The sequence below is a fragment of the Crotalus tigris genome, unplaced genomic scaffold (assembly GCF_016545835.1).
Source record: "Crotalus tigris isolate CLP2741 ecotype Arizona unplaced genomic scaffold, ASM1654583v1 scf7180000023816.343384, whole genome shotgun sequence".
Taxonomy (NCBI): Eukaryota; Metazoa; Chordata; class Lepidosauria; order Squamata; family Viperidae; genus Crotalus; species Crotalus tigris.
Window position 1 is genome coordinate 168,587 of NW_024100205.1, and position 16,566 is coordinate 185,152.

A 16,566-nucleotide genomic window follows, 5' to 3' on the forward strand; every position below is an offset into this window, starting at 1 on the left:
GAAGCACTAAAAACACCCAGAAAATTGACCCCTAAGCAAGCAAGATGGTCGCAGCATTTCCACTGGTTTAATTTCACTCTAAAGCACTTGCCGGGGGGAAAGAATTTCTTAGCGGATGCATTGTTCAGACTGCCCCAGTACAATAGCAACCAAACAGAAACAACAGACCCACTTATGCCATCAAAGCAATTAGCAGCACATGTCACCACCCGAGCACAAGCCAAGCTCCAAAAGCCCCTAGCAAGCCAAGCAGTGATTGAATTCAAAAAAGCACTAGAAACTGACAAATGGTTCCTAAGCCACAAGAACCCATGCACTATGACCGATGGTTTACCATGGGTGGGAGGAAAGCTGTACATCCTAAAAAGCCAGAGACTGACATTCATGCAGCTATGTCACGATTCAAAATCAGGTGGTCATTTCAGGTTCGTAAAAACTTTGCACCTGGTGAAACTACAATTTTGGTGGCTGTCAATAAAAAAGGACATTGAAAGTTACGTGGCCAGTTGTGTAATTTGTGCTGCGGCAAAGAGAATACAAGGAAAGACCCCAGGCTTGTTGCAACCAGTAGAGACCCCATCAGCGCCTTGGAGAAAAATCTCTGGACTTTATTGTGGAGTTACTGGAAAATGGGGAAAACACAGTCATTTGGGTCATAACGGATTTGTTCTCTAAACAAGTACATTTTATCCTGTGCCAAAAAATCTCCAATGCAAAGACACTTACAAAGTTCATCCAGCATATTTATCAACTTCATGGGGCCATATAACGAATCATATCAGATAGACGGATACAGTTCACATCAGAATTTTGGAAAGCATTCCTGGGACTGTTGGGGCCACACAAGGGTTGTCATGTAGTCATCATCCGTAGATGAATGGTGGGACTGAACAGTCAAACTCAGTACTGGAGCAGTACCTACAATGTTTCATTAACTACCAGCAGAACAATTGGACCAACCTGCTCCCGTTCGCAGAAGTCGCTTATAACAACGCAGTACATTCCAGCATGGGTTACACTTATTTCTAGGTGGCAATGGGACAACGTTTTAACCCGATGCTTGAACTCCCATCGAGTGACCCGACCATCCCTTCCCTGAAGGAGTGGGTTGCACAACTACAAAATACCTGGCCAGTCATGAGAAGGGAAGCATATAAATTCCAAGCAGATAAGAAACGAAATGAACCCAAACCATTTCAAGTAGGAGAGAAAGTTTATCTGTCAACGAAATACCTAAAATCCCTGCAGTCCTTAAAAAAATTAGGACCAAAATTTGTGGGACCATTTCCCATTAAAAGAATAATCAATCCTGTCACTGTAGAATTGGAGCTCCCAAAGACATTCAGACAGGTTCATCCAATTTTCCACTGCAGCTTTTTAAAATGCAAATTGCAATTGCCCTTAAGGCCAGCTGCAGCTCCTTCCCCTCCTCCAATCATGGTAGAAGGTGAACAACATTTTGAAATAAAAGAAATCCTAGATTCCAGGAAGCATCATGGTTCCACCCAATATATAGTAGCGTGGAAACACCTGCCCCCTTCCCAAAAAGAGTGGGTCCCCTGACTACTTAGCAAGTTTCACGCTGCATACCCAGATAAAACAAACTAATCCTTGTCTCCCTTTTTTCTGTTTTATTTTTTACAGGTGGATCTTTTTTCTAAGGGGGGGCAGGATGTCAGAACCTTCCTGGGGAGATATCTATCTCATTTGTTTCCTAATTCATTTCTTTCTGAGGGTTCTGCCATTCTCCTGAGGGGGAGAGGGTAGGGCTCTGTGGTGTGTTATTTTGCTTTGCTACAATGTATCCTTTCTGCTGTTCCTACATACTTACTCTTTGAACTGTCTCTCCCTTGATGTCACCTTGGGGTGAGAAAGAAATGTGCCTCAGGCCATCTGGCTTATCTCTTGCTATGGAGGGAAGGTGCAAAGACCCAACAACATCTTCACAACCATGGGAAAGGACCCGGTTATCAGCGCCTTTCCCACAGTGGTCTTAATACCTGGGGATTGGCTCATTCAAACTGACCGGATGAACTATGGGGGTGGGGTTATGCTTGAGACTCTTTTAACCTATTGATCTGAGTGGGAAACCCTCAGATCCTGCCTATTATGCCTGCTCTCAGCTTCTCCTAATAAAAATTCATTTTGGAAAGAAACTGTTTCAAGAGTCCTGCTTTCTTGGGATGAGGTTTTGAAGTGGGCCCTGGCATTAAGTATTTTTCCAGTACTGAGTTCGGACATTGTGACCTAACATTAGTTTGCGGATGGTGACTAGATGATAACCCTTGAGTGGCCCCCAGAAGGTCCAGGAAAGCTTTCCAGAACTCATGATAACCCTTGAGTGGCCCCCAGAAGGTTCAGGGAAGCCTTCCAGAACTCAGATGCACACCCCCCCATCTGATATGATTCGTTGTGGGACTCCATGCAGTGGGTCTATGTGTTGGACAAACAGCTTTGCTAGTGTCTTTGTTGTGGGAATTTTTTGACATTGTGGAATTACTCTCTGGTAATTCCACAATAAAGTCCATAGAAATCTCCCTCCAGGGTGCTGACGGGATTGCTACCATCTGTAGCAATCCTGGGGTCTTCCCTTGCCTTTGGCTGCTGCACAAACGTGACAACTAGCCATATAGCTTTCAATGTCCTTTTTTATTGAGGGCCACCAAAAGTGCCGCTTCACCACATGAAGGGTTTTCATGAATCTGAAGTGCCCAGCTACTTTGGAATCATGACAGAGATGCATGAGGGTTAGTCTCTGGCTTTTTGGAACATAGAACTTTCCCCCCGCCCACGGCAGTCCATCATTCATTGTGCATAGGTTCTTATGGTTTAAAAACCATTCCTCCTTTTCTAAGGCTTGTCTGAACTCCACCCCTTCGCGCTCTTTAGTGGTTTGGGATTTTTTGTTTGTGCTTGTGTAGTGACCAGCGCCGCTAGTTGCCTCAATGGCATAAGTGGGTCTGTTATCTCAGTTTTTGTACTATTATATTGTGGTAATTGTGACAGAGCGTCTGCTAGGAAGTTCTTCCCCCCTGGTAAGTATCTAATGGTGAAATTGAAATGATGGAAGTGCTGGGACCACTTTGCCTATTTGGGGGATAATTTCCTGGGTGTTTTTAGAGCCTCTTTTATGGTCAGTCCATTCTTTGAAGGGGATTTTGTTCCCTTCCAGGAAATGTCACCATGTCAGGAGACCCCAACAAACGGCATAGGCTTCCTTCTTCCACACTCCCCATCTTTTTTTGGTTTCCATGAGTTTTCTTGATGTGTACACACAAGGCTGCAACTTCCCTTCGTTATTCTCTTGAAGCAATACCACACCCATTGCTATATCACTGGCATCTGCCTGAATGATGAAAGGATTTTTGGTGTCTGGGTGTTTTAAGACCAGCTCTGCCAGGAATAGTCTTTTCAGTTTCTCAAAAGCAGCTTGGCACTCCATAGTCCATTTCAGTGGCCGGATATGTTTCAATTTCCCCTCCCCCCTTTGTTGTTGTTGTTAATTGCGAAGTCGTGTCCGACCCATCGCGACCCCATGGACAGCGTTCCTTCAGGTCTTCCTGTCCTCTACCATTTTCTGGAGTCCATTTAAGTTCACACCTACTGCTTCAGTGACTCCATCCAGCCATCTCATTCTCTGTCGTCCCCTTCTTCTATTGCCCTCAATCTTTCCCAGCATTAGGCCCTTCTCCAGTGAGTCCTTCCTTCTCATTAGGTGGCCAAAGTATTTGAGTTTCAGTCGGGGTTGATCTCTTCTAGGACTGGCTGGTTTGAACGCCTTGCAGTCCAAGGGACTCGCAGGAGTCTTCTCCAGCACCATAGTTCAAAGGCCTCAATTCTTTGGCGCTCATCCTTTCTTACGGTCCAACTTTCACAGCCATACATTGCAACTGGGAAAACCATGGCCTGGACTATACGCACTTTTGTTGGCAGGGTGATGTCTCTGCTTTCCCCCCCCCCCTTAGGTTTTAACAATTTTTGATGGGTAGTGAGATTTGGGCAAAAGATGAGATGAATTGATGATAAAAGTTAGCAAACCCAAGAAAACTTTGTAGTTGTTTTCGGGTGTGGGGCGGAGCCCATTCTAACACCACTCGGACCTTCTCAGGATCAATCTCTATACCATTAAAAGATAGGCGGTACCCCAGGTAATCAATCCTTTCCTTGTGGAATTCGCATTTGGACAATTTGGCATACAGGCGGGTGGCTCGTAACTTATTTAGCACTGCTCTGACCAGTTTGATATGCTCTTCTTTGGTTTCCGTGACTATCAGGATGTCATCCAAGTAGACAAGCACCCTCTTATAGAGGTGCTCCTGAAGCACTTCATTTATTAGTTGCATGAATACAGCGGGTGCCGCTTGCAACCTCAACGGAAGCACTCTAAATTGGAAACATCTCGGAGGGCAATTGAATGCCGTTTTCCACTCATCCTTCCTTAATTCTGACCCGATAATATGCCTCCCGTAAGTCCAGTTTTGAAAAAAAAAATTCCCCTTCGCCAAGTGTGTTAATATGTCCATCATTAAGAGGAGTGTGGATAGAGATTACTCTCACTCACTGCATTCAGAGATCTATAAACTACACAGAGGCGAAGAGACTCGTCCTTTTTCTCACAGAATAGCATGGGAGCTGCCGTTTTGGGCTTTGCTGGTTGTATAAATGCTCTCGCCAAATTCTTGTTTATAAATTTTTGTAACTCCTCCAACTCCCGAGGAGTCATTTTTGGCTTAGGTAGCTTTGCTCCCAGTAAAATCTCAATGGCGCAGTCTGTGGGTCTATGGGGGGTAGTTTGTCGGACCTCTCTTCGCTAGATCCTGATATTCCTCAGATATGCCTTCCAGCCTCCTGTCTTTTGCCATGGCTACTCCTTCCGGACCTCTATTCCCCTTTTGGGCCCAGCTCTCTCCCTTTATGCTGTATTTCCCTTTCAGGAATTTCAGTTTTCCCGTTCTCCACTCTCGAGTTTCATTTCGTTAACCACACCATTCCTAAAATAAGTGGGAACTCTATTCCAGGGGTTACCACAAAAGTTAGAGTCTCTATGTGATCCCCTATGGTGAGTTGGATGGCGAAGGTGGCTGGGACTCCCCCTGCAATGGACCCATCTAAACTGGCCAAATAAAATCGGCTTCTTCAGCCTCCTCACCAGGATTTCTAAATTCCCTACCAGGGTTGGGCTTATGAGACAGCGGGTACAGCCTGAGTATATCAGGGTTCTTAATAAGACTTTTTCCAGCATCCCTGGGCTAAACAGTTCTACGGTTCTGGTGACGGGCACAATGGGTCCACTTACCAGGGGATCGTCCTCCCAGTTGCTATCAGAAGATTCGGGTGGCTTCCCTGTCGGAGTTGGAGTTCCTCCCCCCTTAGTAGTTGGGATTTGGACTTTGACAACCTCCACGCTCTTCATGGCCGTTTCCTTCAGTTGCTATGGTGTTTTCCCAGGTTTCCCCCTACGGCTTGGTCAGGCTTCCACACAGGGCTCTTTAAGCGGCATTCGGCTATGCAGTATCCCTCCTTCCAGCACTTGAAATTGGCTGATGATCTCAGCGTTGTGGGGTGTGGTTTTTCCGGCTCCTGAACCCCCTCTGAGGGGGACCATCCCAGATATTGCTGTCTGTGGGCTCGATCGATTTCGGCTTCTTTGACCAAGATGTACCAACTGTGGAGTCGATCAGGATCCCTCCAGGGAATGCAGGCATAATATAAATCATTGTTCAGTCCATCTTTAAAATGGCCCACGAGGACTTCCTCTGGCCAGTTGAGTCGGCTTGCTAGAGCTCGGAATTCTGTGTATTCAGCCACAGGGTGACGGCCCTGCTTCACCATTTTTATGTGTTCCCTAGCCTTCCGGTCGACCAAGAGGTCCTCAAACCTCCTCCTTAGGGCAGTCATGAAGTGATTGAAGTTCCGCAGCTCTGGAACATCGGCGTCATTTAGAGTCACCATCCACTTGGCAGCCGCTCCCTCCGGAGCCATGGTTACAATTCTCACCCGCCTGTGATCGCTGGGGATATCGCGGCCGTATTCTTCCATGTAGCTCAGGACATGAGGCAGGAAGAACCCTAATTTCTGAGTCTCTCCATTGTACTTTACCCCCAAGGGTAGGAACTTTCGTCCGGACTGGTGGCCTTTCCTCCATCTGGTCCGGTGCCCGTCTCCGCCGGCCGGCATGACTCGCACTAAGGTGGCAGCTGTGGCTACAGCTGCTGCAGTCTCCGAGGTGCTGATGGAAGGGCCCGGGTTCACAATCTTGCTTTCCATGCACTCTTCTTCTGCCGTGCTCGTGGTTATTGAGCCCTGGCATGGATCCACCTTCTCCTTTAGGGAGTCGAAAGCGACCCTCATCATATTGATTGCTTGCTCTAGGAATCGGGTAGAGCAGGCTGGTCTCCTGTTTCCAACCCAGCTGGTGACTGCCCCTTTTGAGGGTCACTTTTCTGGCTTTCCGGTCCCAGTCTTCCTTCTTTCCAGCGCCCATCGACCACCTCAGCTTATTCCGTCAGTGACCACGGTTTCATCAGAGGAACTGGAATGTGAGCTGCCGCCATTTAGGCCAATCTGGGGGGAAGCTTCCCCGCCTAGGTTGCCTTCGTCCTTCTCCATGCCATGGTTCAACATCATTTGCACAGTCCCCATGGTAAGGGTTTTCCTTCCTGGCTGACCAAAATTGCAGAGCCTGCCTAATGTAAGGACCTACCTCAATCCCTCTTCCCAAGAAAGCAGAATTCCTGAAACAACTTCATTCCAAAAGAAACTTTTATTAGAAGTTGACAGCAGGCATAGAAGGCAGGATCTGAGAGTTTCCTGCATAAATCAATAGGTTAAAAGAGTGACTGGCAAACCCCACCCCAATAATCCATTTGGCCAGTTCCAATGAGCCAATCTCCAGGTGTTAACCCACTGTGGGAACCCCAGGCTGGCAGCAAGGGAAATATCAAATAGCAGGCAGATAGAAGAAAGCGGAGAGGATACATTTGTAAAGGCCATAGCTTCCCCCTCTCCCAGGAGTATGACAGTATCTGCAGGAATATAGAATAAAGAAATCACCCCTCTCCCAATAACTGGGTTCTGAAAGAAGTACTGCGCCCATTGGACTTGTTTGGGAAAAGGTTTGCAGGGGATCTTTAGGGCTTCCAGATTTTTATGGTCAGTCCACACCACAAATGGGACTTTGCTTCCTTCTAGGAATTGTCTCCATGTCAATAATGCCCATTGCACCATAAAAGCCTCTTTCTCCCATATGGCCCACTGTTGCTTTGTGTCATTTAGTTTGCGGGACATGTAGACACATGGTAGCAGGTTCCCCTCCTTATTTTTCTGGAGGAGGGCTGCTCCCATAGCCATGTCATTGGCCTCTGCCTGGATCACAAATGGTTCCTCTGGGTCTGGGTGCTTTAGGACTGGTTCAGCCGCAAACAGTCCCTTCAATTTTTGAATGCCACTTGGTACATCATCATCCAGTTCAAGGGCTGATTTGGCCAGGGCTTCCCCTCTCCCCATTTCCAACAACTCAGTGATTGATAAGACGATCTTTGCTAAAGAGGGGATGAACTGTCTATAGAAGTTCGCAAAACCCTGGAAGCTTTATAGCTGCTTACAGGTGCAAGGGGCTTGCCATTCCAAGATGAACTTCTGAGCTCTCCTAGGAATGCCTCTGGGTCTGCCAACTCAGGATCTCCCTTATGATGGAGAGCTGTCACCACCTCTGCTGCCTCCCCTTCGAGATTGGCCACGATTGCGTCTACCTGGGCTTCAATGTCAGAGTATCCCTTCCATGCCGGTCTAGGTGTGCCCAGGCCTGGTTGAGGAAGAACGCCAACTTCTCTGGGTTTCCATCGAAGGTGGTCTTGAGCAGAGGGGGTAGCAGTCGCCTTGGGGCAGCCTAAGGCCCCGGCATCCACACCACACCGTAGGGATACATCAGTGGTGGAGCATTGTACATCAGAGCCAGTGGCAGCCGCCAACCTATAGCTCCAGGTAGTGGAGCATATCCTGGTCGCGGACTGTGGGCACCAGGCCTGGGCTGGGACTGAGCCGCAGGGAAATCCCAGGTTGTGGGCTGGCCGCCCTTCTAGCAGCGGCGGCTGCCGCTCCCAGTGAGGGCTGAAGTGACGAGCTGGTGTTGGTGCTGAAACTTGAGCAGACTTGGATCCAGCTTCCAAACCAGTTCTCCCCCGCGGACTTCCAGGCTGCTGAACCTCTGCTTCAGTTGCTCCACCGACAAGCTGCCACACACTGGCAAGTACCGCTTTCTCAAGGCTGCCCATTCTTAGGTTCTCCGCTCCCACCACTCCTGCTCCCAGGTGAATTCAGCCTGTGGGTAGAACAAGGGAAATTCGGCTTCAGCTGCCTTCCTCCCTCCATCTTGCCATTTCCCCAGCTCTGGATGGCTGAAAGCCTATCCACTCCACTCCAGGGTCGGTAGCAGCTCCTATTCACTCCACTCCAGGGTCGGTAGCAGCTCCTTCCATTCCTCTTTCACTTCGGGGCACGCCAAGGCTGGCTAAGTTCCAGAGCTGCCCTCAGCTGATCGATCCCAGTCTATCTTTAGTTGGCTGCCGTCTTGGGCATCTTCTCCTGAGTCTTCACTACCCCTCTGGAGGTTGCCAGAAGGGGCATAGGGGCTTAGGACCTCTTGGTTAAAATTGAAGTTGAAAAGAGAGCTGGTTTAGTGTCAAGCTTCCAGCTAAGAATACCAACGAAGTAAATAAACCAGAGCCATTCCAATCTCTAATGCAAAACTTTATTGGATACAGCATACCAGCACTAAAGAATAGAAAATCAGCTCTAGCAACATGGCAGGAAAAAGATAATTAAAAGAGTAAAAATTTCCCTCCCCTCTCTGACAGATCAGGTCATATTGTCCAATTAATCCTCAGGCAGTTGTTATGAGAAGAACATTTCTGTTCACCACAATATTTCTCTGGTGGCCTTGATTCCCATCCGGATAAAATCACCTGTGCATTCCAACCCCCCCCCCCCATCCCTCCTCACAACTAAAGGCAGGGTAGAAGCAGTATGACAGTTCTAATGCAAGCACTCTTCATAGCTTGACAGGAATTTTTAAAAAATGATAACATTCTAGAAATAAGAGATAATGGCATTACTACCAAGAAGACTGCAGATTGACTAGAAAAGCCCCCTAAAAGTTCTATGTCAACTCTGCCCCTGCATGTTTTCCAAGTACTCCTTTTGTATATACAACATTTGTAAGCGATGTCTTGATAATAATATTCTAATAATTTTGCTTTAATTTAGGATTATTGAATGAAAACATCTGTTAGAATTTAGTACAGAAAAAGCAAATTTAAAGTCGGGAGTGGAATGTAATTTGCTCAAAATAAAAAAATTCTAATTTATATGCATTAATGCCAAATATGTTAAAATCGATCCATTGAATAAACCCCAAAGTTGTCAAGAGAATGTTTAATGTTGGCTAAGATTATTATGATATATAATTACACTTTCTCTCCTTTTTTCATAGCATCTGTACAACTCTGCAGCATTCAAAGCTCGGACTAAGGCTCGAAGTAAATGCCGTGATAAAAGAACAGATGTAGATGAAGTGTTCTAGGACAAGTCTTCAAAGCCCTTTAACATGCTTTTTTGTTAAATCTAGTTCTTGTTTGGGTACAATTAATTGCAGTGTACAGAGTTAAATCTTTTTAATTGTGTCAGTACCACATTTTGTACAGCACTTGATGTATATTAAGCTGGCTAGATAAATATATAGTATAAGTGACATAGGATAGATGGTAGGAGAGAATTTCCTGATATAGTGGGTAAAAATAAACTTTTTACTTGGAAAAATTCTTAATATTCACCTAATGCTGAGGACACTCCTGATTCAATTTTTTATATATATTTGGATTTTGATGAAATAAGTTATGGATCTTAAGTACATTCTTTGGAGATGAGTGTCCCTTGGTAAAAGCTACTATTTTACAATCAGTTAAACATTTTAAAAATAAATATCCAATTTATTATAGTGACATCAGAATAATAGGGCAATATTATCAAATTCAGTTGATACATTCTTAAGTAGCACACAAATGTTTAATGTTACTTAATGCTGAACTTGGGTAATAAAAATATCTCTGAATTTTTGTGTGAAATGTGTATGAATAATGAAAATTTTCAAATATAAAAATATTGTTCTGGCTTTTGTTATTGTCTTCGTTCAATAATCATTGCAAATATTCTCCACAAATTCTGCTTGGTTAGTCATTGGTACTATGCTACATATCAGTACCTGCTGAAAGGGCAAGTTGTACATGTTTCCCCAAAAGTAAGGCCTACCCTGAAAATAAGCCCTAGTTTGATTTTTTTGGGGGGTGGCCCTAATATAAGCCCTAGTTTTGGGGCAAGGCGCACACCTAAAAACCAAGCTGGAGTGGGGGGTTGGAGCTGCCCCACATGCCCTGTACCCAGTTACCAGGCCTACCATGAATTGACACCTGCCTCTTCGCCAGCCTCACTTCTGCGGCATCCCCTGGCCTGCATTTTGCAGTGAGGCCTTTCCAGAAAGCCTCTGCAATCAAGAACCAAGCTACAGATTCAGTCTGTAGCTCAGTTCTCTGTTGCGGAGGCCTTGCGGAAAGGCCTCTCACTGCAAAATGCAGGGTGGAGCTCCATTCTCATCTGCAGAATGAAGCTGCTTCTTCGGGTAAAGAAAAAGTGGGCTGGCTGGGCAGGGTTGTTGGTGCCGCTGCTGCGAGGTGAGTGGAACAGAAACCACTCTCCCCCCAAAATAAGACCTGCTGCCTCTTTTGAAGGCAAAAAGAAAAAGATTGGGTCTTATTTTTGAGGAAACACTGTAGTTAATTATTTTATTCTAATGTTAGCTATTAAATAAATGTTTTATGCATGCTGATTGGGAATACAGGATTTTGTCCCATTCCTCTTCGCAGATCCTCTCCAAGTCATTAAGGTCTCAAGGATGACATTTGGCAGCTCAAACCTTCAGGTCCCTCCACAGATTTTCTATGGGATTAAAGTCTGGAGATTGGCTAGGCCATTCCAGGACCTTAATGTGCTTCTTCTTGAGCCACTCTTTTGTTGCCTTGGCCGTGTGTTTTGGGTCATTGCCATACTGGAATACTGGAATCCACAAACCATTTTCAATGTCCTGACTGAGGGAAGGAGGTTCTCACCCAAGATTTGACGGTACATGGCCCTGTCCATCGTTTGTTTGATGCAATGAAGTTGTCCTCTCCCCTTAGCAGAAAAACAACCCCAAAGCATAATGTTTCCACCTTCATGTTTGATGGTGGGGATGGTGTTCTTTGGGTCACAGGCAGCATTTCTTCTCCAAACACAGTGAGTTGAGTTGATGCCAAAGAGCTCGATTTTTGTCTCATGTGACCATAACACTTTCACCCAGTTCTCTGAATCATTCAGATGTTCATTGGCAAACTTCAGACAGGCCTGTACATGTGCTTTCTTGAGCAGGGGGATCTTGTGGGCGCTGCAGCATTTCAGTCCTTCATGGTGTAGTATGTTACCAATTGTTTTCTGGGTGATTAAGGTCCCAGCTGCCTTGAGATTATTGACAAGATCCTCCCATGTAGTTCTGGGCTGATTCTTCCCTGTTCTCATGACCATTGAAAGTCCATAAGGTGAGATCTTGCATGGAGCCTCAGACCAAGGGAGATTGACAGTTATTTTGTGTTTCTTCCATTTGCAAATAATTGCACCAACTGTCACCTTCTCACCAAGCTGCTTGGCGATAGTCTTGTAGCCCATTCCAGCACTGTGTAGGTCTACAATCTTGTCCCTGACATCCTTGGACAGCTCTTTGGTCTTGGCCATGGTGGAGAGTTTGGAATCTGATTGATTGATTGCTTCTGTGGACAGATGTTTTTTATACAGGTAACAAGCTGAGATTAGGAGCACTCCCTTTAAGAGAGTGCTCCTAATCTCACTCGTTACCTGTATAAAAGACATCTGGGAGTCAGAAATTTTGCTGGGGATCAAATACTTATTTCACTCATTAAAATCCAAAGCAACTTATAACTTATTTGAAATGTGTTTTTCTGGATTTTGTTTTTGTTATTCTGTCTCTCACTATTAAAATAAACCTACCATTAAAATTATAGACTGATCATTTCTTTGTCAGTGGGCAAACGTACAAAATCAGGGATCAAATATTTTTTCCCCTCACTGTAGCATGCATGTACAGGTAGTCCTCAATGTATGACCACAATTGAGCCCAAAAGTTCTGTTAAGTGAAACATTTGTTAAGTGAATTGTGCCTTATTTTACATTTCTTGCCACAGTTAAGTAAATCACTGCAGTTGATGTTAGTAGCCTGGTTGTTAAGTGATTCTGGTTTCCCCATTGACTTTGCTTGTCAGAAAGTTGCAAACCTGACCCCAGGATGCTGCAATGGCCATAAGTATGAACCAGTTCCAAGCATCTGAATTTTGATCACACGCAGCGGATGCTGCAAAGGTTGCAACAATAACAGTCATAAGTCACTTTTTTCAATGCTGTTGTAACTTTGAATGGTCACTAAATGAATTGTTATAAGTTGAGGCTTACCTGTAATGGAAAAGTGTTTTTTTCCATAACAAAATAGTGCCACTTGAAATCTACTATTAAAAGATTTTGAATTGATGGTTTCCCCAAGGGACAACATTTGTAATACCTTTAAAGTTCCAAATGAACCTGCAGCTAATTTCGCCCTAAATGGGTCTAAGTCGCCCCGGAGAGGTGGCAAAGAAAGAAGGGTGCCCCAGCAACTCTGGAACAGTGGCAGTTGTTCTGTTTGACTTGGGGAAAGCCTTCTAACCTGACAGGAGAAAGGCTGGCCGTACTTCATCGACCACCCCAAGCTACTTGCAACCGAAGTCCAAAAGTACTAATTAGTACAACTGTGAACAGCGTGTTTGAAACTGGGTGAGGAATTTGATCTTTTCTATTCTATATTTAATTTCCTGGAAAAGATTTCCAAGAAGCAAAATACCTCCGAAAGGGAAGGAAGGGGATTTCCGACCTACCCTTATATTAATGAAAGCGGAGAATTAATCTTTTTATGAAGGATCAAAATATATGGAAATGAAATAAATATAAACCTGAAGTTTAAAACTTAAATTTGAATAAATCTAAAATTGTTGAATGGTTAAGACTCTCATTCTAAAGACAATTGTTCATTTTGGAAATTGAAAAACAAATAGATGCTGGTAGATGAAGATTATGACAGCTATGACTTTCATATAAGACTTGGCAAAACCTGGGAAAAGCTAATCTGTATTTGTGACCTTCAAAGCTTTAACAACAAAGAACAGCTGTAACAAAAAAAGACAATAATCTGGGCTGTAGACAGAATTATAAATTTCCCAAAAAAATCTTTTTTGAACTATTTGGATTACAGATATCTATTTAGACTCTAAAGCTATTTGTAGAGAAAAGAAAAGAAGAGAAAAACTCAAATTCTTGGTTATCATGCATTAGAGACATGTAGAACGAACATATCAAGAGAACAAAAATACTCCACAGGAGGAGATATATACTATACTGCAACTAATTCAAACAACAATGATTTTAAACCATAAATTCAAAATAACTTTGAAAATATAAATCAACCTATTTCCAAGTTAACTCTACAACAAAAAAATTCCCAGAATACAACAGAGAAGGAGCAGATAAAACAGATAAGTGGATACAAAATTGAGAATAGAGACTTAAAGATGGAACTTAAAAAAACAAGGAAACATGATTTAATCCTAGTGGAAAAAAATTCACAAAAATTGGAAAAAACAACTTATCCCTTAAGACTACAAAATAAATCTGAAGACAAGAAAAATGGATACAATATACTATAGAGATGTCAGGACCATCAGAGAGAAAGGAAATGATAAGTGGAGAGAAAGAAAAAGAAAAACATTTTCAACAAACATGGAAAGGCAGGAGCCCCGTACAAAGACACTTCATCTGATTTACTTTTTATACTGAACTTATGGAAAAACCTTTCGACTCAGCAAAACACATTGATCAAGAAAGATACTGGGCAAAGGAAAAAGATTAAAGTGGAAATCAAGAAAATAGATGATGGGACCTACCAGAGAGAATACTTAAAAAAGAAACATTTGTTTGAATATGGTTAAAGAAAAAGAAAAGTTTTGGATTATATATATATCATTCTAATAGGGATGAATCCCTTAAATAATATAGTATTCTTTTTTCCCCTTTTAATCTCTTTCTTGATATGAGTAATATAAAAAAGTTGAAATGGCTTAGAAAAAGGAAAATGTTTTAGATATTTAAATGCGATTGAATTTAAGAAAATTATAATGGATAAAAAATGTTTTGAGTAAGAGTTAAAGGACTAGAAGATTAGATGTATTAAATGGAATATTTGAAGATCAAACATATTTTTAATTAATGGTTAAAAAGAATAAAAATCTTGGAAACAAATACTGTATATATTAGCTTAGGAGGGATATATATTCTAAGCAGGGCTTTTTTTCTCATAGAACGCCCAGAACGGAGTTCTGGCACCTTTTTTGGATGGAACCCTATAGGGTAGGCAAGGCGAGTTGTATGACTTGTGTGAGTTCCGGCACCTTTTTTTTTTTTTTTTTTTTTTAGAAGAAAAGCACTGATTTTAAGTAGTATGTTATTTTTTTATGTTTCTTTACTCTTCCTTTCCTTTCTTTTTTTACTGTTTTAGTTATTCCTTAAGAAATGTAAAAGTGCTGAGATGGTTCATATGGAAAAAATAGACTTAAAAATTTCAAATGTAATTCATTTTTGAGAAAATCTTAACCAGTAAGAATACTTTGAATTTTGTGGGAGAAACAAATTTAAATAAGGACTATAACAGGAAATATTACATTGATGTGATTATTACTTTTATGAATATTGGGGAAAATTATATATTTAATTATCTATCAAAACAATAAGAATTGTATTAACTCAATGTTTGCAAAAGAGGACATCAACTAAAACATTATGTGGATTATGGATTATAGAAATCAATTGTTAGTGATTGTTTAACAAAGGTAAATCCACTGTTCACCAATTATTAAGTGATTTATGTTTTAAAAAATCAATAAAATATATATTACAAGAAAAAAAAGTTCCAAATGAAGTATAAGTCTATAGGAGCAGTTTCTTGTTTGCATGATTTTATCCCAGGTCTACAAAAATGCAGCAGTGATATCTGCCACTGCTTAACCTACAGAAAAATTGCCTTGGGCAAAATTAAAAGAAAACCATAATAGTTTTAAGAAAGCTTATTATAGTTTGGGCAACAGATTTGGGTCTGAATTGGGGTTTGCTGGGCTTTTGCACTTGTTTGGCCTATAGTAACCCACAAAAAAGGGATTTTTTAAATGTGTCCTGTATTAGGTTTGTGAAGGCTTTTTTTGTATGTTTTTTATTTGGGAGAGATAATCGAAAGGTAGCTGAAAGAGAATTATTGGCAACTGCTACCTAAATGCAAATGGGACACTTTGAAAAAAAGTACTAAATCAAAATATTTTCCTTGCCCAGTCTTTATTATGCAGAATTGTGCATACAATGTCCCACTTTGGTATATTCAGCAGCAGCATCTGCCTCTGAGCATATATTTAACATGGTTTTCCACTCCAGTTCCTTCTACCCTTTAATTTTGATCAACAGTAGCAGGAGTAAACTGAATGTTGCATCTCTATCTCTGTTGAAAAAATTGGAAAAGCCAACCTAATCATGGAATGAGAAATGCATCAAACAACAATGCTAGAAACTCTTGTGTTGACCTGAACCTAAGAGAGCGTGTAGTGCAGAGTTCAATGGGGGAAGGAAGAGGAAGTTTAGGATAGCCACACCCTACAATCTCTTAGGATATATCTAATGTTAGAAGGTTGTACCTTTAGAATGGTAAGATTCTTTCCATTAGATTTAAGCAAATAAAAGATAGTTCTTGAAGTAGTTTGCAGTCTTAATGAGTAAGAAAGATAAAAGTAAATTAAAAATGTAAATGTAAAAAGTATTTGTTAAAAAAAGTAAAAAAAACCTTCAATCTAAAAAAAAGGAAAGCTGGAGTATTTGTACAAGAACAGGACAGTAGTGGCCTCTTAAATGTAAACAGTTTGCCAATTCTAATCAAAGGGAAGGTGATACTATGTTAACAGTTACCTGCTTCGAGAGAATGAAATGCACATTAACAACCTAAGCATTGTTTTCAATTGCTTCCTAAATGTTGGCTCATCCATCACTGATTGAGCCTAGTTTTGTTTTTAGATAAATTCTATAATCTTAGACTAAGATTGATTTATGTAGCATATCCTATTAACTTGTTTGCAGATAACTATCTGTATAAAGTATGGTTATTATAAAACTTTGAAAATAATTGGTCACAGTTAATAAACTGCTTCTGATGTGCAGGAGCTTATAATATGTTGTATATACTACATAGTCTTCACATACATGCAGTTTCTACAGTCAAAAACCTTTTATCTTGAATCCATTAATTGGAGACCTCATAAGTAAAAACTTTTTGCTACTTTGCATCCTATTGTGAGGTACACAAGAAATGTACATGTTGTAATTTTATATTTCTGTTAAAGGAATAGG

The 16,566-nt window shown here is 42.0% G+C and overlaps 1 protein-coding gene and 1 long non-coding RNA gene across 5 annotated transcripts in view; one reads left to right on the forward strand and one right to left on the reverse strand.

Moving 5' to 3' along the window:
* Window positions 1-10,171, forward strand: part of IFRD1 (interferon related developmental regulator 1) — an 80,342-nt gene extending 70,171 nt beyond the window's left edge. For all 3 annotated transcript variants that reach the window (XM_039321711.1, XM_039321708.1, XM_039321709.1), the window contains one exon: window positions 9,491-10,171. In XM_039321711.1, coding sequence (XP_039177645.1) covers window positions 9,491-9,580 — 90 coding nt within the window. In that variant the 3' untranslated portion in view covers window positions 9,581-10,171. The remainder of the gene's footprint in view (window positions 1-9,490) is intronic.
* The window catches only part of LOC120298227, a 183,409-nt gene that overhangs the window by 43,838 nt on the left and 123,005 nt on the right, over window positions 1-16,566 (reverse strand). The gene's annotated exons all lie outside the window — the stretch shown is intronic.